The sequence below is a fragment of the Carex rostrata genome, chromosome 16 (assembly GCF_964058835.1).
Source record: "Carex rostrata chromosome 16, lpCarRost1.2, whole genome shotgun sequence".
Taxonomy (NCBI): domain Eukaryota; kingdom Viridiplantae; phylum Streptophyta; class Magnoliopsida; order Poales; family Cyperaceae; genus Carex; species Carex rostrata.
In genome coordinates, this window is record NC_135933.1 from 4,087,273 (window position 1) to 4,111,767 (window position 24,495).

The window sequence follows — 24,495 nt, forward strand, 5'->3', positions numbered from 1 at the left end:
TAAGATCGATGACGTGTCATCTGGATAGGATCGATGACATGTCATGCGGATAAGCACGAATCTGAAAAGACCCGAATGCCCTCGGCCCGAACACAAATAATGTTTGTATAATTATTCTGAACAATTATATATATTTTTCTGCGGTTGTTTGTTTCGGTATCGATGACGTGTCATCTGGATAGGATCGATGACATGTCATGCGGATAAGACGAATCTGAAAAGACTCGAATGCCCTCGGCCCGAACACAAATAATATTCGTATAATTATTCTGAATAATTATATATATTTTTCTTGCGGTTATTTGTTGTTTCGATAATTTATACAATGTGTCCTGCACATTTATAAATTAACCGGTTAACTTTTATACAACGTGTCATACACGTTTATAAATTAACCAATGTTTTTGCTTGTTATTTTTACATAACATTTATAATTTAATTATAACACGTATAATTAATTATAACCATCTTAATATTAATTATAATCAATTTATAATTAATCAGTAAGATTCTCCGAGTAGCTCCTATATGGTGTGACCCAATAGGATCTGTGTTATGTTGGTAAACAGAGTTAAAACTGTTTTAACTTCTGTTAGTCATGGGTGGCATCTGGCAACACATCATGACCATCCAATTACACAGATGATGCTGTACTGTACAATATCACGATCCAGTAAACAATTTACTTGTGTCTGTTCTTCTGTCTCATAGCTATCAGATTAGTTTCAAGGTAGATGTGTGTCATCCTTGCTAACTTAATCTTTTCTTGATCTTGAGCAGATTATCAAATATAATTACTCTTGTAATTATACCGCTAGCAGATAATCTTACTCTATCAAGGGGCCCAGTGATGCTATAGCTCGTATAGAGATACGAGGGACAAATAGTATTCTTGGTAAACTATCACTTCCTCAGCTAAGCTATACATATGGAAAAGCTACCGTTATGACTGCTTTTTACGGACAGCGGTGGATAACAATCACACATACATATTTCTCAGTGGGAACGATAAATACCTCATACTGTAGAACGTGACACTGAATGAAAACATAAATGACACGAACACAATTCTATTTAATGTTTCATTCGGGGTCTGTCAAATACCATGTTTCTAAAACATGTATCTATGTGATTAAAATGACATCTCGTGTCAGGTGGTTTGTAAAACTTAACCATCTTTTAATCCACATACTAACCTTATCGCGGTAATTAGTGTTCCTGCTAATTACCTTGGTCAGTGACCTTTTAAGAGTATATATCATCTATATTATGGAGTTTCACAATTTCAGTCATGAACTCGAAATGATCCATAAATTCAATAATACTCAAGGCAACAAAATGCTATATAAATAAACATTCAATTCATGAACAAAGCTTTATGATAAATTATCGTATTATTGACTTCTAGATTATTACAAACTAACAAGAGCATCTACATCCCTGAAACTCTTGGAGTTTCTAATATGATGTGGCAATTTCTAAACCAGTTTCAGGGATGTAGATGGGTTTCTTATTTAGCAACTTTGCTCCAAAGTTTATTAATAAGAAATCGTTTATAAACTCTGACGTGGCCAAATAATTCACTGAAATTCTTTTCTTCTGTAATTTATTTGCTGATGTGGCAATTAAAAAATTCTAATTTTAGTTTCAGGGATGTGGGGGTTTAGAAACTTTTAGAGATAAAATTTTTAAAAATTAATTAACAGTTATTTAGAAACTCCAAGAGTTTCAGGGATGTAGATGCTCTTAGATTTTAGAATCTTATTGTAAACATTTTTGTTGATATTTTCAATGAATTATTGTTACATTTATGATTCAAAAATCATCGAAAGCATACTTTATGATTCAAAAATTTAAAAATCTCCCAAACCACAGGATTTCAAAATCTTGTTCTTAAAATAAAAAAATAAAAAAACAGCCATTAGGTTCACGGTATGAAAAAAAAAAAAATTCAAACCGTAAATCTAGTGGCATATTTTTAATAAAGATCAGAAAACCTAATCAAATTTGACAATTTCTAGTTAAAGTTGGATATTAATAAAAATGTCAGCTCTAGCTGTCTAATTTATAAACACGGTATATTTTACTCTTTTCAAAATATATGCAAAAGGCAGCATATTATGAATTTGAGCCCTTCTTTATGGGCTAAAAAAAGCTTAACTTGTCATTTGTGAAGGCCGAGAAAAGAGGTCCTATGATAAATTTTTTGGATCTGATTCAATATTCCTACAAGAATCAATTGGGCCAACTCTAATTGTACTTTTACAAACTAAATTAAGCCGTCCTAATTTGACCGAAGAACAAAGACAGAGACTATAGACTAGACTGAACTCGCAGAAAAAAAAAATCAACGAGATCAAGCTTCCGGTCAACCAGGGGGATAGAGCTCATCGTAACCGTTAGATGTTAATCAGACGGTCTAACCATCACATACTCCTCCATTACTAATCGATCGATCTTAACTGGAGAGTAACAAAGCCGAAAAATATTTCCGCCCGTCTCCTTTTACCCCGATCGCAACCGCTCCGACACGGCCGATCCTGTATAAATTTCTACTGGTTCCTCTCGGTGTAAGCTAACTTCTTACACCGCACACACATCCTTCGCTTAAATTCATTTAACACTTTCGGTTCACAAGTGATATGCTCCTGGTTCATTATGGATGTTTTTCTCTGCGCCGCGCCCTCCAAAGGAGTACTAAATACCTTGACCGAATTCATTAAATGATAGCAGCATAAACGGACCCTTAACCCGGCCCCATTCTCTCCTCTCTCTCTCTTTGTTTCTTTAAATTCCAATTGTACCTTCTTCGTCCCTCTGGAGCGAAGCATCCCTCTGTATTTTTCTAAATCGAAAACTAGATTGGAAATTACAAAAGGAGCATAATGGGGAAATTGTACGTGGAGGCGAAGCCGCCGGTGGATCTGAACAAGAATACGGAGTGGTTCATGTACCCCGGTGTATGGACCACCTACATCGCCATCCTCTTCTTCTCCTGGCTCCTCGTGCTCTCGGTCTTTGGATGCACACCAGGTGCCGCGTGGACCGTCGTCAACCTCTTCCATTTTGCGGTGTGTGCCACATTCCTGATTCGTATATTTCATATATTTTTCTGGGTTTTGGTCAATTTGAGGGTTGAGATGAATGGGATTCCAGATTTGTTAATTGTTATGTTTTTAGTGATAGGATTTTTCGACCTAATTGTTGAGGAAATCACTTAAACAGTGGTAGAATAATATATAGTTTGCTACAATTGTTGATTTAGCCATTGTTCACCTGTAAACCCCATTGTATATTCTTTCCTACTATTAAGCATTGATGTTTGTTGTTATTTGTGGAATGAACTGGTAGATGAGCGGTAATTTAGAGGCTTTAACCAAGGTAGGTTAGACCTGATCTCAAACTGGGATATATTAAAGAATTAGAGATGAAGTAAAACAGACTCAAATCTCAGCTCACCGGGCTCCTTTTATGCCTTTTCTTAGAGCAATATTTGATTTCTTTGCTATACAATGATGTTACCAGTTCTTTTATTGAGGGAATCGAAGACTCTATTTAAACTCTTTTAACTTCAGGAGGTTTCCCAATTATTTCCTACCTTTCCTGTGTCTCAGCATGCTCACTTTAAAATTTGGTATTAACAATTCAGTTTCCAAATTCCAAATGATATATTCAAAGGGTTGATCTTGTTCTATGCCACACTAATACATTAATGTTAGAGTTTGATCATTACAAGATCAAGAGATCGAAAAAACTATTACAAGCTTTAAACTTTCAGCATTGTTGTATAATTTATGATGTAACACAACATCAATCGTCATGATTTGTCACTTGAAAATTGGATATTACAATATTAAAGCTAAAGTTAAAATAGGAATGATAGGGAAAATACAAATTGGGTGCAGTACCGGTCTTTAATTTTAGTGACTTGATAAGATAGATCCTTTTCTGGGCCTCATTCCAATTGATTATTTGTCCTGGTACTTGGTGGCGACCTCATAACCATAGTTGAGGCAATTTACTCAAGTCCTCAGATTTCTTGGATAGAAGTCTTAGTTGAGATGCAGTCAGTAGATTTTACTTGTGAGATAGAGCAGTGGTGCTACAATCGTTACAACTATGAGTTAGTAATTAAATCCTGGTGTATATGTGGTTGAAGAAATAAGTCGAAAGAACTAGATAAGAATTCTATAACCTGACAAGCATTGTTGAAGCCCTGCGAATTGCATATTTAATGGTGATAAAGAAACCGAAGAATGGACTAATTTAACTTTTTTTTTTTTAATTACAAGATAGCGGATGCAATATTATATAACCAAAACATAATCATAGTTTTTCATTTGACAAGTAATTAAGCGTCAATTAAGTTAGTTTATTCTTATTAAGATAGTTAACATTCTCTGATTCTGGGAAGATTGTATTACTTTTTTCTGAAGTAGGGGAAGGCTGTATTATTAGAGAGGCAGAGATCAATTTGCCCTTTGCATTCTAGAAAAATGATACTTTGACTGAGTTATTTGTTGCATTACATGCACAGTTTTATTCTTATCTGATATTTTGTTGCTTTTGACCACTGTTTTTCTGTAATATTCATTTAGGTGACATATCACTTCTTTCACTGGAAGAAGGGTACTCCATTTGCGGAGGACCAAGGAATCTACAACGCCCTGACTTGGTGGGAGCAGATGGATAACGGAAAACAACTTACCCGCAATAGGAAGTTCCTGACTCTTGTACCTGTTGTCCTGTAAGTATTACCAACTAATGTGTGACATCCAAATTATTATTACTTGTTCTTATTTTCATTTTTCGTACTTACATGCATTATGAGAAAATTGAGTGTTGCTTAATTGGGGTTTAGTCCTCAATTACCCTAATAAAAGTATGATTCTGTTGGAACATGGGAATGATGGTTAGCGATTAGATCATGCACGGGTATGTACTTTGGCAATACTATACACTGTTAACATATAACATGTGTGTTTAGCTTTGATTCTTTCTTCATTATGTTTTTTTTTTAAAAGTTGTCCTGTATAAGTTCACGTTTACTCTCTTGGTAATGTGGCTGTGGTAACTCTTGATCAAGTTAGACATGGCATTATAGTTGTTGAGATAAACCCTTACTCTTGTTAGCTAAAGCAATGTCCGATCAAGTTATAGCTTAATTGTATACAAATTCATGTGCAAAATTTATGAAAACTAGTGTCACTGGCTGTGCAGTATAGGAGTCATTTGTTTGGATGAAGAAACTTGTAAATTATTTCAATTCAAGTGCAATAGGCACAAATTAGTAATCATGTGATGAGAGCTTTGCCAAAGATAAACAAAATTAGTAATCATGTCATTTGTTTGGATGAAGAAACTTGTAAATTATTTCAATTCAAGTGCAATAGGCACAAATTAGTAATCATGTGATGAGAGCTTTGCCAAAGATAAACAAAATTCTGCTATTAGGAGAGTCCAATTTTTCTTTTTTTAGTAGCTTTGCAATTTTTGTTGGTTAAATTTGATAAAGGTACCTACTACTGCATTATTTAGTAGCTGCTGCTATTTACTCTATAACACTGTCCATTTTATGTTTAAACAAAAATAATTAGGAAACAATCTGAAAATTATTTAACACTGAGGTTTTATTTAAATATACATTGATGCAAAAGATTAAAAAGATAATTTCTTTGAGTGATGGATGGTTATTCATTAATCATAATTAGCTTCTATCATTTAATTGTTATTATCCTTGTCAGTTGTGGACAAACTGGTCAAGGAGTTATTAACAATACAATTGTTGGAAGTGCCATCCTTTTTTAGTTCTCAAATAATGCAAGGGCCTTTTGCCAATATAAGAAAGGCAAGATATTGTGCTTTCTTGTGGATATAATTAGGGGCCATTTGCAACTTTTCTCTTGATAACTGATACTACAAAAGCCATTTTCTATAAATCTGTACCATTTTAGGTTAAGATTGGTAGCATAGAACCCTATCTCTTAGAGCTTGTAAAAATCAGGAACATCAAATCTGAAGTAGCAAACAAGAGAGTCGGATATGATTTTATCCCAGGTCAAACCTGTTTTTGTCATGTTGAGGTTGCTGTCGATTCTTTTGTTCCTCGATTTTGAAATTAAGTCTGAATTATCTCAATTTGGATTCAGTATGTTGTCCAACATGCTTTGCAAAGCACCAATGTGCTGGTGTGTTGCATTCAAATCTCAATTTTTAAGGTTGAATGACCAATCTGAGCCACTCAATATGATCTACATATCAAAGTTTTGCAGGACATCAAATTTATATTTTTTTAAGGACTTCTGTACTATTTTTTAGGATAAGGACAAAACTTGTTGGTTTCAAGAATTCTGAACTGTCCATTCGCTATTCTTTTTCTGTCCAAAAAAGTAACAAAATTCCAAACTTATCTTGATATAGATTCGATAAGTGTGCTATGGTGCTTAGCAAAGCACACCAATGTGCTGTTGCATTGCTTTTAAATCTTGATTTTTAAGTTTAAATGACCAATCTCAGCCCCCCAATGTGATATACATATCGAAATTTTGTAGGATATCAATTTTGTATTATTTTAGGACTTCTGTACTATAATCTCAGATAAGGAGAAATTCATTAGACAGCTCGCATCAGCACTCAAATTTTGAAAGCCAAATTTTAACTGCAAGGGATCTGTGCATTGATGCTTTGCAACACACCATAGCACAACTAGATTCAATGATCTATGGATAGAGGCAATAAGTTAGAATTTAAATAACTGAAAAAATAACAATCTGAAAGTCTGCATAACTGGTATACCAGTAGAGGTACTAAAATACCTAGCCTGAACATACTGGTACCAGAATCCATCAGGTTTAACCAAAATCCAGCATTTTAAACGTGCATCAGATGTGATCATGCTCGCTTCTATGTCTGACTGTTTTTTCTTCCTCCTTATTTCTTGTGATCATGCAGGTACCTGATTGCATCCCATACAACAGATTACCAACAACCAATGCTCATCTTGAACACACTCGCTGTTTTTGTATTGGTAGTAGCCAAGTTTCCAAACATGCACAGAGTTCGTATCTTCGGTATCAATGCTGGCAACTGACCGGGCAACAACAAGTATCACACGTGAATAATCATCATATATCTCATCTCTTTAGCTTTAAGGATAGTAGATTTGGATTGTAATTTATGTGGGTTGTGGAGGCTTATGTGATCCATATATTTTATTCTTACCATCACTATGTTTTATGGGAATAAACAAAAGCATGAGCCTATTGTTTACCATCCTTCTCGAGTTTTACATTGTTGCATTTTAACTTGGAGCTAAGAATACTTGTCACAAAATTCCATTTGTGTGTTTTCGTATGGCATCACTCTCCAAACAAGGTACTGTAAAGGTAAGACTTATCGAAGTGCTGCTTTGTAGGAGTCTAAATTTGCACTGTTTTACTGTTTCTCATTATTTGAAAAAGGTACTAAAGTGCGGTTGTTTATCAGATACCAAATCCAATAGCACCTGGATCATAGGCTCATGTAAGCTGGGACATACCAACCTATTATAATTTTTCTTTTTCTTTAATATGAAACTTTGTGATGGGCTGATGGCAGCAGCATGGAGCTGAGTGAATGAAAATCAATGGAGTGATCATACAACTTCAACCAACTTACCAACTTCTTTACACTTTCTTTCGGCCTAAAAAGAAAACACCTTAAATATTTTTTTTTTATGGTAAAATGTTCTCCCATAAATGCATTAGTAGAACGTTACTATCTTTTTGAAGCGAGTTAACTAATAGAAATTGGTTAAATTGATCAGAATAATATCTGAAAATGAGGCCGGGTCAATCTAGTTCCTCATCTGGTTATTCTAGTCTTGTTGATGAGTTTTCTTTCTCGATGCATAAAAGTAAAACCACAAGCAAACTCATTATGCCAAAGGGCACAGAAAATCAGGAAAACAGGTACCAGAAATCGGGTCCCGCAATGATTTTTCGCAACAAACACAACACAATACAATCCACAAACATTATCTATGGTGTGACCATCAAGCCATCCCTACTTCTTTATCGCACCGTGTGGCGACTTGCGAGACGCTCATATATGAGAGGGAAAACTTGCGAGACGCTCATATATGAGAGGGAAAAATTGAGATTTTAGTGGGGCCTGTGTGGCAGCCACTCCCGACACGGTTGGGCTCTGTGGGAGAGATGGAAGTTTTGAATCAGGTCACAATTCCAAAAAACAGAACTTATCCCGCAATAATCCGAATTCCAAAAATAAGAACAAACCAAAATAGCGTTGCCTTTGTTTTAACTTTCTCGATCCGCTCAACTCACCGATTCCCAAACCTCTATATAAAGCATAAACCCTCGATATATCCTTATTCTCATTCCAGGTCCATCTATTCCGATTCTTTTCTCAGGTGAGAGATGGCCAAGAGCGTACTAGTAACGGGTGGGGCTGGGTTTATCGGGACTCACACGGTTCTTCAGTTGCTCAAGGGGGGCTTCCACGTGTCCATCATCGACAACCTTGATAACTCTGTGCCTGAGGCCGTTGATCGTGTCCGCCACCTTGCCGGACCGGAGCTCTCAAGTCATCTCCAGTTCTTCCTTGTATGTACTTTCTCCGACTCTCTTCTCTGTTCTCTCCGTTGTATGGAAATTCTATTTGGTACATAAGGCAGTGCAATGTTTAACAATTAGGGGGTGTAATGATACCATTTTAACTGTTTACCGACCCGTACCATATTCGATTCAATGAGGGGGCATGGATAATGTTTTTATCCGTTAGCTTATTAGACGGGCGGATTTAGTTGGATTAAATGGAGATTAATTGATCCCATTGATTTTCAAAATTTTATGTTTATATGTGATTTCTTATATATTTTAAAGTATGCTATGACTATTATAAAATTGACCTTATTTGCAACTTAAAATTTTTATAATTGATCCCATTTATATTTGATTTTCATAGTTTGAAAATTCGGTTCCGCCTCTATTATTAGGTATGGATAAGAATTTTTTTTCATTAGTTTATTGATTAAGGATATGGATAAGAGCTATTTCGATTTCATACATGTTATCTCCATAAATAAATAATATAAAATTATATATAAATATTTTTTTTATCCAATAACTATATAATTTTATTATTATAATTGAATTGATTTATATTACATTTTATATAATTTTTTATTTAATAATTTATCATAGAATTAACTTATCCTTATCCAACATTTTATATAGTTTTCTGATTAATAATTTATGACATATTGAATTTTACAATACTTTATCATTTCATTTAATTGATAGTTTAGATCTTTTAAATAATGGGATCACAAATATAATTTTTTTTTATATTTTGTGATATTAGGTACATGATGTATTTAATATATATATTTGTTATATTTTTTATTAAATTGTATATGCTATGAATTTATTCACTAACTATCATTATTTGTTTCATTATCCGTTATCTTAAAAGGTAAGGATAAGGTATGAGTAAGCTAATATTTAATGAGTAAATGTAGAGTACGTAAGACTAATTTTAAATTAGTATGGTATGAAAATTTCTCCATCCTATCCGTACTATACTCATTGACACCCCAAATAAAAATAAGCAAATTAGGTTAGGGAGTGTTTAACAAAAAACGGGACAAACAAGGATTAAGGAATACAGATTTCAGGTAAAACTGATTTGTCGTTTTTCTGTTTTATTTGGAAATGGGAACTTAGAAGAACAATGTGGATTTACTTTAAATAGGAAACACGGCTTGCTTGGTTCCTGGTGTTAAAATTAGTCCTGTTCTTTACTTTAGAAAAAAAAAACAGAAATTAGTCCCTGAACTAACTAAATTGGAAGATTGAACAATTTATTTTTAGTAATAAGTGAATATATATCAGAAACCTATCATGCAAAATTTAAGCCCATCAACTTCTGAAATTCATTGTAGTACTTATTCACTTCATAGTTGAGGTATTAAACCATTTGCATTTTGAAGATTAATTTTGGAAACACGACTTTATGAAACAGAACCAAACAGTTTAAACTTTAAAGCAATCTACCATATCTTGTTTCAAAAACTATTTTCCTAGCAAAGCTTTCACCATCTTACTGAAGCATAGAATTTTGTGAGCTTATGCTCTGTATTCTCTCACATATTGCACAATGAAATATTTTCTGTTTTGAAGGGTGACCTCAGGAATAAAGAAGACCTGGAAAAGGTGTTTTCAGTTCAAAGGTAAAATGCACATCCTCAGTAGGAGATATTATTATTTTCACTGATATGTTTCCCATGATCATAATTATGTTTCAACTGTAATTTTGGAAACTGTAGCTATGACGCTGTAGTACATTTTGCTGGATTAAAGGCTGTAGGAGAAAGTGTTCTGAATCCATTGCTCTACTACAACAACAATTTAATCGGTACCATAAACTTGTACGAGGCAATGGCAAAACATGGTTGTAAGAAGGTTCGTTGAACATTTTGTTCTTATGCTATAGCCAGCACGGCAGCACTAATGTATGTTTATACCAATCTCCTGGATTAATATTGATACAATGTTCGTTCTCTTGTGCTACTTTGTACAGATGGTATTTTCTTCTTCTGCCACTGTGTATGGTCAACCCGAGAAAATCCCATGCGTTGAAGACTTTGAGCTTAAAGCCATGAATCCATATGGAAGAACGAAGGTATTATTTTTACGGATGCCTTTTAAAAAATATTTTGAATAGAAACAATTATGAAAAGCAGACAAAGAATGTAGTTTTGTCAAAAAATAAAAAAAATGCCTACAGATGCAATTTTGGTAAATTCAGCACTTTACTCTTAAGATTGCTTAGAATTTTATGATATCAAGAGCGTTGAAGAACTTTATTACCTTCCATATATATCCTTATTCCATCCGGCATAAAAGGAAAACATTCGTTTTTGTATGTGGAGTTTTATTTTAAAATTATTAATTAGTTTTACTTAAAATCAACCATTTTTTTTTATAACAGCTTTACCTTGAGGAGATAGCTCGTGATATACAAAAAGCAGATCCCCAGTGGAGCATCATATTACTAAGATACTTCAACCCTGTTGGAGCACATGAGAGTGGCAAAATTGGAGAGGATCCAAAGGGAATTCCCAATAATCTCATGCCTTATATACAGCAAGTGTCGGTTGGTAGATTGCCTCACTTGAATGTGTATGGCCATGATTACCCAACCAGGGATGGAAGTGCGGTAAGTAAACATTATTTTGGTCATGTTCCTATGTAACCAGTTCCAATTAAGTAACATATAGATAGATATTCATGTTATTACAGATTGCTCTACTTGGTGCTGGTAAATAATCAATAAAGACCAATCGCTAACATACCACAACCCCACCATGGCACCTTCGAACCCATCAAAATTTAATTTTCATCTTCAGAATAGCAGAGCACGCATAATATTTATGTCATTCTCATATTGAACAGACTAATTTAGGGAAATACTCATAAAAAGAAGGAAATTGTGAGAAAGGTATAACAAACTGGCTACTTGGAAACATAACCCTAAAATCCTTCACACATACACCCCCAAAAAAGGAAAAAAATAAAATAATTTTGTATATAAATTGTCGAGTTTTCATTGTGTGCTTCTGTAAACCTTGATTGTAATACAGCTCCACTAAACATTTGTAATTCACTAATATTCTTCTTCACAAAAAAAAAAAAAACACACTTGTAAATCACACAGTAATATGTTTTCTTTACCATGAGCAGATTCGAGATTACATTCATGTCATGGATTTGGCAGATGGACACCTTGCAGCTCTAAGAAAACTTTTTGATTCAGAAGATAGTGGTCTCTCTCTCTCTCTCTTTTTAAAGGAAGGCAGTGGCTGCCTATATTTTTATTAAAATAAGTTGTAAGATGTCAATGAGGACTTAGCATCAGAAAAAAAGAGAGGACAAATTCCCTTTTTACTCGCCCAATTCCACTGATCCCGTCTCCCCTAATATATAGTATAATATCACATTCTAAGACTATTATGCTCTTGTGATAATTCTAGGCTGTGTTGCATACAACTTGGGGACAGGACATGGTACATCAGTGCTTGAAATGGTTTCGGCATTTGAAAAGGCATCTGGCAAGGTGGCCTTTTTTTTTTTTCCAGAACGAAAAAAACACAGTTGATATTTTTATGCTTTTCCATTAATTGATTTTCCATCTTGTTCAAATGACCAGAAAATTCCTATCAAACTGTGCCCTAGGAGATCTGGTGATGCTACCGAAGTTTATTCATCAATTGAGAAGGCCCGAAAAGAGTTAGGTTGGAGGTAAATTATTTTACCCCATTATATTTGATGCATTTACTGTGAGGGCTTCCCAACCATTACCAGTCTATCCATTATTGTTTTTTCCTTGTAAACTATGTGCGAAGTGGGTCTTAAATTAGTTGTCTCGGATTGGCTGGTATAAATATGAGCAAGCTGGTAGGTAGTCCTGATACAATTACAGTTGATCGGGCTTTACAATGGAAAATTGATTGCAGTGCAAGCTATGGCATAGAGGAAATGTGTCGGGATCAGTGGAATTGGGCGAGTAAAAATCCCTACGGTTACTGCCCCCAGCCATGAAAGGAATTGTGATCAGTGTCCATTAGACAGAATGACTGGAGAGGTGGTCAGAGCTTTCTATTATATCAATTACACATGATGATCAAATGGGGCCTTCTAGAGAAAAGATTATAATCTAAAGAGCTTAAATTGTGTAACCTTCAAGTGTGCAATAGAAAAAAAAAATAAGTGTTTACCTTTTAACTGTGTTTATAAAACAATTCTTAATATTTATGCTACTATTGGAAAAAATTGCTTTTCTAGAATATAAACCAACCCACTTCATTCTGTCTTTTGCCACTTGAAATTTCTCTCCTGTAATTAGTTGACACTTGACAGTATTTCTCGAATGAAAATATAGTTGCTGTATTCAGCCTAGAACATCTGGAAGAATATCGGGTTGTATCAGGCAATATACAAGATATTTGTTAAAAGATTCGGTGTTGATGCTTCTGACCTATTATTGGTCTTAACTAGTTAAATATACAAATTTTGCATTTTTTTTTTGTAGCAACTTGTATGCTTTCTTCACGTTTTGACCCTAAGAGGTCGACTTAGACAAGAATTGGCCAAAGTCACCATGAGATGGATTTGGATTACAAACTATTTGCTAAAACAAAGCATTACCCTGAATGTCTTAAGAAAAAAAAAAAGAAAGGAATTTGAGGACTTATAATTGCTCAAAAGAGTTTTGCAGATTTGTAGATTAAAAGGCTCAGTTGAACACAAGCTGTTAGAGATGCTTTCTAGCAGTTTTGATATCAAATTGTGCTTTTCAATAACGGGAAACCAATTGTTGTTCCCACAATTACAGAAACCCAACAGTAGAACTATAATGAACCTTGTTGGCTGTTGCCTTGTCAAAGCAGTACACCAAAGAGAGAACGTTTGGGGGAATTTGTTTTCAATGTTGGGTTAATTCAAGGTACTATCCACAAAAAAGTGTCTGCCATCTAAGGTAAAAACTTGGGACCGGAACTCATCTAAAAGGAAAAGAAATTTACAAAACACAAATTCTAGGGAAAGTGAAAATTCAGATACTACAAAATCTCAAGGGAATATAGCATCAACAAAGGCCTCGGCATCAAATGGCTGAAGGTCATCTAAGCCTTCACCAACTCCTACAAACTTTACAGGTATACCAAGCTCATCTACCACACTTACCTGAAAATGAAATCAACTCTTCAATCACCAGCTCATCTAAAGGTTAATAAAGACTGTAATAGGACAGCCAATGGTTTAGGAGAGCTTACAACACATCCGCCACGGGCAGTGCCATCAAGCTTTGTTAGGATAAATCCTGTCACTCCAACTACCTGTAGTGAAATATAATCCATATATTCAAAAATATTTGAATCAGTTTACTGCAAGAAATCTACTACGAGCAAAGATTATTACTGAAGAAAGAATGGATACTTGGCAATGATGCAAATACCTCATTGAACTCTCTTGCCTGCTGGAGCATATTTAGACCAGTTGTCCCATCCAATACCATTAAAGTCTCCTGTGTAGACAATTAGGTTAATATTAAAATTAAGTAATGCAAACTTCTTAACAAACCACACACCAGGAATGACTTCAACAATAAATTAAAATTCATACATTGGGTGCGCCGGGAATGACTCTAGCAACAGCTTTTTTGCATGCAATTAACTCTTCCATTAGCTTATAATTTGTATGAAGCCCTTAACAAAATCACAAAAAACAAACACATTAGAAAAGGGAAAGAAACTTATTCCAACTTTTTTCCAAGTTCCACATTAAACTTTTCTGTGGGATGGATAAAACAATACAAAATTGATCTTCATAAAAAAAACCCAAAAGAATTTAAATAAAGCAGTGGTAAATAAAAACATAAATGTAACAACATACGTCCAGATGTGTCACACAATACAACATCATATTTCTCATCCTTCCCTCTTTTCACAGCCTGCGAAAGAACTAAGCAGAGATAGGAATTAGATTTAAAGCTAAACATAGCACAATTGTTAATACAGCTTTCAGTGAGTGTACCTGATTTTGCGCTTGCATTTTCGCCCTCGGCCATAACAATCTCAGAACCAGTTCTCTCGGCCCATACCTCTAGTTGGTCGCTGGCTGCTGCTCTGAATGTGTCTCCAGCCGCCATTAATACCTACACAATTATTACATATAATCAGTAATAAAAAATATAAGATGCCCAAATAACCCTCAAACAGTGCCATAACACCTAAGAAAACGACTCAAAGCAACAAAACTAAAACATGTCAACATTAATCTCTGATCCACTACAGGTGGATGGGTTTAATAGACCTGGTACATTGGACCTCAGCCTGAGTTGCCCATCCACTACACGAGACTCTTGCCATCACTTTACCATAAAATTTTGTCAGATGAAAATAATATAAAGGTGCATTTGTTTGTTCTCTGGTACCAAAATAATTATGAAGAGATTGGTAAGGAAGAGACCCCACCTTAACACCTTCATTCTTTAACCTGTGAGCTAGCTTCCCTACAAAATTTGAATGTCAGAGATAAAAGTAACAACTCTCGGGTTTACTCTAAGCATAAACTGTGTCTATCTCTCACTAACAATACACTCATAACCGGTTTTATTACAGAAGTATGAAAATAAGCACATTGCAAAAGCTTGGCCTTCGTATGAAGCAATTTAAAGAGCATCTTGGATATTGCCAGCACTTGATCTAATAACTTTTACAACATAATAAGCTTTTATTATAGAAAGAACTGATATGGATTTCGAGGCAAAAAAATGTTAAAAGATCCAATGTGCAAGATGAATCTGTATCACCCCAGGTACTAGAGGTGCAAGTGATAAATCCAGACCATTCTTTTAAATTGGCACGAATCTCAAAGCAGAACCCCTATAGTTTCAATAGGCACCGGATTGAGTTTAGCCCAGCTGGAATTAATCTAGGCCATCCATGTTTTTAAATTGCACCTCAGGTACCTAGGGGGACATGGACTCTGTGTAAGACTCGATAAGAGTAATTACCAAGAGAAGTAGTTTTTCCACCACCATTCACACCAACAACCATGATTACTGCTGGTTTCCTGGGATTGCACCAGATAATTTACAAATTAAAGAAGGGAATATAAATAATCCTGATTGTGAGATCCGCTGAAATAATTTGAAAGGTCATATAAGGCTCAACAAGTGATTTGTTCAAGTCAATAAATACAGCCATTATGATGTTGTGTAAATTCAGTACATCTAACAATTGACGCACCAAAAGAGCTAGGAGGCAAAACCTGGATCCAAGCTGAAGCTCTGTGTTGCCTCCTTTGCTCGTCAATAACTGAAGAACACTCCTCTTTAGTGCTTCCTACAAAATTAATCACAATATCCCTACTTCAGAAATATTAATTCAAAAAATTTAAATGCCAAACATTCACAAGCATACAATTGTATCCACAAATGAGTTTAGCTTTACCTTGATCTCAGCTCCAGACTTGAGCTTCCCTGCTTTTATATCATCTCTAAGTATATCCACGATTTTAAAAGAAATCTTCGGCCCAAAATCAGAAACCAATAATGCCTGCGAATTACCAAGTTATCTCTCACTTTAATTCTTTAATCCATTTCAATTTAGAATGCACCACACTGAACCGTGAAGATTATGAAAATAACCTCTTCAAGTTCATCTAAAACGCGATCGGTTTCTTCGAGGTTCCAGTAGAGAAGAAGCTCATCAACAACCGCTAGATTCTCTCTCGTCTTAGAAAAGCCAGAGAATATTTTCTCCACATCGCTTTTCGCCTTCTCCTTTATCAACCGGCCGAGTCGGCTGAAGAATCCGGTCTGTCCGGTAGCGGCGCAACTGAACCGGCCGGCTGGACAACCGGTCCGGAGGAGAAAAGGTGTGGCGGGGGGTTTGGAGGGGGAGAGGAAGGGAATGAGCCGCGAGGTAGCAGCGGCCATGGCGCGCAGCGAGTGTAATGGATTAGGGACTGGAGAGTAGTTGGGTTACTCTGGTTAGTATGGATTTCACTGAGAATAAATCTGATTTCGGATTGAATTCATTTATCGGATCGGGTAATCAGTAGGCAGTCCTGTCCAGGATAGCAGGATGTAAATTTTTTTTTTTTTTTTTTTTTGAAAACCTTCACAGAAATTGCGAAGTTGTGAGAGGAAATCAAACTCTCGATCTTTAGATACAACAACTCTATGACTTTTTTTTAGTCAATTATGCTACCTCCCCTTTCCAGGATGTAAATTTCTCTGGAGTGAATCTATGGTACTATGCATATTACGATTTGGCACTGTGCTACGGCTCTATATTCGAGTTTTTAAATCCTAACGGTCGATCCGAACAGTTCATCTTGTTCTCCATATTAATATGTGTTTGGAGACCAAATTTTACATTTTTTAAAATTTTTTTACTATTTTTTTAGATATTTAGAAAATCACTTGATCTGAAAATTCTGGACCATCCAAAAACAGTGATTTTCAATAAATTTAAAAAATTAGTAAAAAAAAATTTCAAAAAATGTAAAATTTGGTCTCCAAACACATATTAATATGGGGGACAAGATGAACGGTTCGGATCGACCATTAGGATTTGAAAACTCGAATATAGAGCCGTAACACGGTGCCAAATCGTAATATGCATAGTACCATAGACTCACTCATTTATCTATGTTGAACTTATAAATAGTAATTTTTTTGGAGAAACATGTAAAATAAAATTATAAATGTATACCTATCTAGCAAAGTAGCAAAGTAGTAATGTACAACGCGATGCGACGGACAATTTATGTAGACAAAAAAAAATTAATAGCATAAGAAATATATAATTTAAATTAAAAGTTACAATCAACAATCATCACTTTGTCAAATAAAGCACGATCGAGATGCATTTGGAAATAACAGAAATGGTTCACCATAATATTCCTTTTAACTGGATCAACATAAAGAATAAATCAAAAGGGGAAAAAGGTCAATTGATAAAAATTGATACAAACAAAAAAATCTCTAAGAACAAAAGGAAAGAGACAGATAATGGTATGAAATTTGTAAAACAACAAGCCAGATCGGGAAATAACTGTTAGCAGCATGTTCGACATCAAATCTCCAAAAATCAAAATTCATAAATTACCCATCCCTCTATTAAAATTCATTTACCAGCAAAAGTTATGCTGCCAAGTATTGAATCTCCTATCTAAACACTCTTTAGGTTAGGACCAGAATTCGTTTTCATCACTTGATCAGTCTTGGATTTTGTTTGGGTTTGTTGGTTTAACAGATCAAACGCTTCCTTCTTGAAAATCTGACATAAAGATTCAACGGGAAAAGTCAGAATATTTGTTGTAGACCGTCAAATGCAGGAACGGAATTAAAAAATTTAGATACAAGTGTAAAATACATAATGTATTGTTAATTTAATTGTTATTGAAATTTGAATTCAAACCTTTACAAATACTGAATAAAATTCTAACTATTAGCAATATATAAGGAATACTAAATATATAAAAATTTCTACAAAAAATAAAAAATTAAATTAAATTTCAATATGTACGATTAAATTTTTTTAAATGATAAGAGTAGCTAAGGACTCTTGGGGTATACCTAGATCTGCTCGAGGTCAAATGGATATTGACTTAAACTTTTGCTTCAAATGGATTAAATTATAAATTTTTTAAAATGATAAGAGTAGCTAAGTACTCTTGGGGTATACCCACATCTGCTCGAGGTCAAATGGATATTGATTTAAACTTTTGCTTCAAATGGATTAAATTATAAATTTTTTAAAATGATAAGAGTAGCTAAGTACTCTTGGAATATACCTAGATCTAGTGTACTGACAACACCCCAGTGGGGCAGCCCATGCCCGGTCTGCCCGTGCCCGCTGCCTTGGGGTACCCGTGCCCGAGCCAAGGGTATATGCAGGTACATGGGTACACGAGTACGGGTATAGGACGGACCGGATCCAGCATTTAGGGAAAATACCTGACTATACCCTGACCGCCTTACCCGTTTACACGTGCCCGTGAACCCGTATATCCGTACCCGTGCTCGTATACCCGTGTACCCTTACCCGTATACCCTTGTACCCTTACCCATTTACCCGTTAAAATTTGAATTTCAAATTTTTTCAAACAAACTTCCCCCCTCCGATTCAAATCAAACCGGGTCCGGTCCGGTCAAATCAAACCCGGCCAGACCCACCCGTCAAAACAGAAAACAGAAAAAAAACAAAAAACAAAAAACAAAAAACAAAAAACAAAAAACAAAAAACAGAAAAAAAAAATAAAATAAACTGGACCGGACCGCCCTGCCCCTCAAGGGTACAACGGGCACGGGTATAAGACAGGCAGGGCACGGTTTTTGAAAAAAATACTCGGGATACCCGGCCCGAGATACCCGTCTACCTGTGATATCCGTGCCCGCCCTGCCTCTACCGAGATCAATACACTAGATCTGCTCGAGGTCAAATGGATACTGACTTAAACTTTTGCTTCAAATGGATTAAATTATTAAAAAAATGAGACTGGTGTTCGTGCTGGTATGTGACATGATAGGTACAGTGTTGATAGCAAGATGGCAAAAACTAGAGTTTTTTTTTTTTTTTTTGAAAAACCTGGTAAGAGCTATCAAGCGGCAGTATCTAGAGTTGATGTATCGTGAGATGTGCTTTTCTTTTTTGGTTTCATGCATGATGAATCTGGACAGACTACTGTTAGATATGTGTTCTAAAAGTTATCTTATGTTGATCACTTTTACATGTTATGTTTATGAATTGGATGCTACATGCATTTTGTTCCATGAAATTTATGTTTATCTATAGAAGTGTTCAAGAAGATGCTCTTGGTCTTGAACCATAGAACTCTATATGATAACAAATATAAATCTCTAAAATGTTCACAAACTTGGTTATTAGCATGAAACACTAATATACCATGATAAGTTTGTCATGTTGATTAAAGTACATTGTAATTCTATAAATGTTGATAAAGGCTTATCGTTTAATAACATGAGTATATGAAATGTTTCATATATTGAACAGACCTAACGAATGAAAATATTATATGAGTTATGTTAGTGTCATTAATATTTTCATTGTGTCTTGAAATTCTAAGATATGAGATGTATTTATTTTTCACATGAGAAGTATATAATGTAATTAGTATTAAAAACTGCTTATCATAAGTGGTGATAAAAATATTAGTTCCTTGTATATAACTCGTGCGGGAGAAAGTTATATGTCAATAGTATCATTGCCCCTCATTTATAATGAGTGATGATATTTTATGGGCCCCTTGGTAAAGTAGAATTATAATGCATGCAATATAACTGAAGTGCAGTTATATATTTATAATTTACTTAAGAGACCAAGAAACGAATATAATACAAAGATGACACAGTCCGACTTTGTATATTATTCACAATATCATGTGGCAAGGAATGGACACAAGTAATGTTATTTGTAACGTTACTTTAAAGGATCATGTATTGTAAAAAAGATACTTTACATCTATGTTATTTGGGTAACTATAATGTATAGCTAGAATACCGTTTATAGTTTATGGTAATAAAATATTTTATGCCATTGCCAACATAACACAGATCCTCCATATAGGTCACACCAACTGAACGAGAAACAAGAAGGATATTTTATTTATATGATGTATATTGTTTCATATGACATGAAATAATATATATGTGATAAATAAATATCATGACTGCTTAGAACGAAGATAAATTTATGAGAAGTGTACATGTATATTATTTGGTATAATATGGTACATATTATATAGTATAATATACATGACACATAATTAATAATGTGCAAAACATTATTATAACATAAGTTTATTAAAACCCAAAATGAATATGAGTTGAGGCTGGTACTGTAGCGTGCACTGTAGCAGCGGTTAGGGTTGTCTCTTTTAATAAAGAGAATTATACTATGAAGGTTACACAATGGAAACCCTAGTATATTTGTATATAAGGAGAGGTAGAGAAGGTATTCAATAAGTAATGTGCAAGAAATTTTCTGAAATTTTTTCCTTCTCTTCCTCTCCCTCCTAGCCGCCATCCCTCTTCCTCTCATATTATTGGTTTCTCTAGTGAGAAATTATTAGAAGAACAAGAAGGGTTATTAACTAGGTTCTAAGCTTAGATTAGATTAAGATCTCTAGCAAGGTCTTTCTAATCCTTGTTTAGTTCAAGGTGAACACTAGGAGGCTGTTTCAACAAACGAAGGTATCCAAGAGATCTAGAAGAGAATTCGACTTCTCTCTATTTACCAAATTGACATTTGGTAGAGGTATATCCAAATCACCTTTATTAAATAGATTTGTGATGAATGAATGAGTAGATATCCATTTGCATACATTTGAATTGCTTTAATAGAATTAGCATAATAAAGTAGATCCGTAGATGCTTGTAAGAGGGTCAAAAATTTTGAATTTATCGCCTTGCCGCATTATGAAATCCTTCAACTACAACATTTGATCTGAAGTCCAGCATTCGACCAAGATTGAGGAGGTTCACCAGAAGCCGGTTCATGCAGAGGATGTCCAGGCGGAGGACTCAAATGATTCTCCCAATGGTACGCCACTTGCATTGCGGATTCATGGTCTGAGGGTCAAGAAAGTGAAAAAGGCGTTCAGTCCTTCTAACTATTAGGCTATAGTATTCGTACTTTTGTAGATGTTTCTGCTAGATACTGTAATTTATTTTATCAGGGTACTTATTTTGTCAGATATTGTTTATTTATCAGACTGTTTAGTTTTTTTATCAGGGTACTTATTTTGTCAGATATTATTTTTTTATCGTCACAGCGGTATTTCTTCGTACATATACATTCCTCAAACGAACGATATTTCCAATATAATATTTTTTTCTGACAAACCTAAAATATTTTCAAAATAAATGACATTAAAAAAACAAAACAATTACAACTATTTTCATAACCAAAAACACCAAACAAATAAACAAAATACATTCTCTGAAATAATTAAAAAAAGGGGGGGCTACATCGCCTAGATGAGGTCCCCTCCTAAGGTCTATGATGGGTCAAAATCAAAGCTAATAATATTTATAACCCTAATTGTATACTTTGTGATTGATTTACAAGTGCATAAGTTTACTGTATAGTATAGATCAGGGTGTCGGTCCACATGGATGGTGTATTAAAAGATCTAATTGCTATGCTAAGTCTAGGTTATCAGTTCTTTTAGGTTTTGGATTGGTTATTTGTTTGATTGATTGAGTTGTGTTGTGTTGTAAGATTCAGTTACAACAGATTGGAGGTTGATTGATTAGTGGATTCGAGATGAGGCTTATAGGGATCAGACATTCTATCATTCAAATGAGTTTAATCTAATTTTGGTTAAGTGTACAATCGCATGCAGTTCTGTCATCATCCGCATGCTACTGCGTAAACCTGCAAGAATAAAGTTAGTTGGCCGCATGCGGTTCTGTCACAATCTGTATGCTACCAGGCAAACTGTACAGTTCTGGTTATCACTTCCAGTCGGAGTCGCACACGGTTTGGCCAGAACCGTACACGCCCAATACTGGTATCAAATGCAATCTGAGGGTTGCTAATTATGTCCTAGTGTTAATCACTGGTTCGATATAACACCCTAACTGAGTAGGACTGGTAAGGGGATGGTAGCCTAGCCTCACCCTAAACAATCACATAAACAATCTATGATAAATCTCAATTATTAAGACTATAAGGTTTTAAGTTCACAATTACGTCCTTTCTATATTCCTTCCGTAGTTGTAACAATCAAGATTACCCCATTACTGGTTTATCGAACGCGACATTCATCTGCAGATCAATAATCCCAATAGGTCTCTACTTGAAGTTCGGACCGCAAGAGATCAACTGTTACATTTATTTCTCTTATTGGATCTATGATAATTATACCATATTCCTACTGGTCAACCCTATACGCCTATCATGGAGTGTACATCTCCATGCTGTCGAGGTTACACGCACCAAAATAGGTAGTGATATAAAGAATAAAACTCAAGTAAAATTCAGATCATGCGCAAATAATAAATATAAATAAAACTATTAGATTAACTCATAAGAATTCAAGATTACATGCTTTCACCCTAGAAAATGGTTGCTTAGCCTCTCATGGCGGGTTCAACAATAAAAGAGACAAAAAAACATGAAGAAAGAGAACAAAGAACAAAGATGGAAAGTCGATACCTATGTTATCTTCTTCATGCATGCCGTCTTCAGTAGTTGTAGCCTTCCTTTAGAGAAATCCTAAATCTAATCTATTCTAATATTCATGAAAAATGAAGTTCTCTAATCTGAAATGATGGGTTGTGCTTCCAGATACCGAATGGTATTCGATTGGGTGCTTATATAGGCCTTAAACCCTGACCTAGAGTCATAATCGATGTTCTGTCAGTTATTCTATGCGGATGCTTGAATTGCATGCGGTTCACTGCTTGGTCACACTGCATGGCACAAATCGTATGCGGGCACTCTCTGGGTCGCATGCGGATGAGGGCATCCGCACGCCCTGGGCTGGTCTTTGACTTTGTGTCTGATTTGACGTGTTTTCTTCTCTTTTTAGCCCAAATAATACTAATATCCTGCAATTCTCTAAAATCAAATGAAATAGCAAAAGGAATATGATTCTTAATAAAATTGATAAAAAGAAATTCGATAAATGGTCATTTTTTAGGTTAAGTGATAGGGTAAATAATGACTTATTTTACCCCTATCAGTCCGCATCTAGCGGATGCGGCTCCGAGAAAGGGGGTCCGCATCTAGGGGATCCGACCGTGTCAATTTTCGAATTTCCCAGAAATGGTGTTTTTTGGTTTTTTTTTTGTATTATGATATTTTTATAAATTTTGGGGATCAATAATAAGGTGGGGTTTCAGTTAGGGGTGTCAATGACACCCGTTTATCCTACCCGTATCGTATTCGATAAGCGGGTATGGATAAGATTTTTTTTCGTTAACTTATTGAGTATGGGTATGGGTAAAGATTTTTTTTCGTTAGATAAACAAATATGGATATGGGTAAAGGTTATTTCGTACCTATTGGGTAATGAGTAATTATATAAAATAAATTATATCATAAGAAGAATATTATGCTAAACATTTTACTTTTTTATTTGAATGTTTTATTATTTAGTTAAGGAATTGAATTTGTTAGAAGAGATATTTGTAATTTTGATTTTTTTTTGTTTAATAAAAAAATTATTACTTAGAACTAATTGCATATTTATATTTAATTTTATGAGTAAAACTAGGGTGTTCTTAAGTTCACCAAGGTGTTTGGTGAGCTTAACTCAAAAATATATTATATCGGTTTCAAACGACAAATCTAAGCTGTTGAAATCCATCTATTTCACAAGTGATAAATTTACATGTAAAGATTTTAAGTTTATGAATTATTTTAGTATAAAGCCAAGCGGTCAAAATTAGAAGGTTTATAAATTAATTTCAGTGCATTTATTTTTTGAATATTTTTTTAACAATTGACTTTATACAAAGTTAATTAATTTTTTAAAAAACTTTACTATAAATTCATTACTCGTGAAGTAAATCGGTTTCAACGGTTTAGATTTATTATTTGAAACCAATCTAATAGATTTTGGAATTAAGCTCACCAAACACTTTGGTGAGCTTAAGAACACCCTAGTTCTACTCTAATTTTATATTAGTAATTGTGATTGCATATGTATGACATGATAAGTTTTAATGGTTTATATGTAAAAATAATAAAACTATTATATTTGTATTATTCGTTATTCGTCCACTACCGTTTCGTTACCCGCTAATCTTAACGGGTATGAGTAGAGTAGAGTAAAGCAAATTCTTAACGGATATGGGTATGATATGAGTAAGATCAATTCTTAGTATATATGAGTATGAACATGGTTGGACTCTACCCATATCATACCCCTAGTTTTAGTGGTTGTGATA

At 34.5% G+C, this 24,495-nt stretch overlaps 3 protein-coding genes across 3 annotated transcripts; 2 read left to right on the forward strand and 1 right to left on the reverse strand.

Moving 5' to 3' along the window:
* The first annotated feature begins 2,481 nt into the window (after positions 1–2,481).
* Positions 2,482–7,332, forward strand: LOC144567778 (uncharacterized). The gene is made up of 3 exons (XM_078317956.1): positions 2,482–3,071; positions 4,599–4,747; positions 6,952–7,332. Exons 1-3 carry the CDS (start codon positions 2,886–2,888, stop codon positions 7,088–7,090), a joined length of 474 nt encoding a protein of 157 aa, XP_078174082.1. The 5' UTR covers positions 2,482–2,885; the 3' UTR covers positions 7,091–7,332.
* Positions 7,333–8,233: 901 nt separating this feature from the next.
* LOC144567780 (bifunctional UDP-glucose 4-epimerase and UDP-xylose 4-epimerase 1-like) lies at positions 8,234–12,777 on the forward strand. The gene is made up of 9 exons (XM_078317958.1): positions 8,234–8,603; positions 10,182–10,231; positions 10,328–10,463; positions 10,582–10,683; positions 10,993–11,220; positions 11,745–11,826; positions 12,035–12,117; positions 12,211–12,302; positions 12,518–12,777. The coding sequence occupies exons 1-9, from the start codon at positions 8,418–8,420 to the stop codon at positions 12,600–12,602; spliced, it is 1,044 nt and encodes a 347-aa protein (XP_078174084.1). The 5' UTR covers positions 8,234–8,417; the 3' UTR covers positions 12,603–12,777.
* A 547-nt stretch (positions 12,778–13,324) lies between these two features.
* CPFTSY (signal recognition particle receptor protein, chloroplast (FTSY)) lies at positions 13,325–16,568 on the reverse strand. The gene is made up of 11 exons (XM_078317957.1): positions 16,213–16,568; positions 16,016–16,120; positions 15,834–15,907; positions 15,577–15,635; positions 15,035–15,072; positions 14,595–14,715; positions 14,454–14,522; positions 14,184–14,266; positions 14,017–14,085; positions 13,835–13,897; positions 13,325–13,745 (listed from the first exon to the last, which is right to left on the reverse strand). The coding sequence occupies exons 1-11, from the start codon at positions 16,501–16,503 to the stop codon at positions 13,632–13,634; spliced, it is 1,086 nt and encodes a 361-aa protein (XP_078174083.1). The 5' UTR covers positions 16,504–16,568; the 3' UTR covers positions 13,325–13,631.
* Between the last annotated feature and the right edge of the window lie 7,927 nt (positions 16,569–24,495).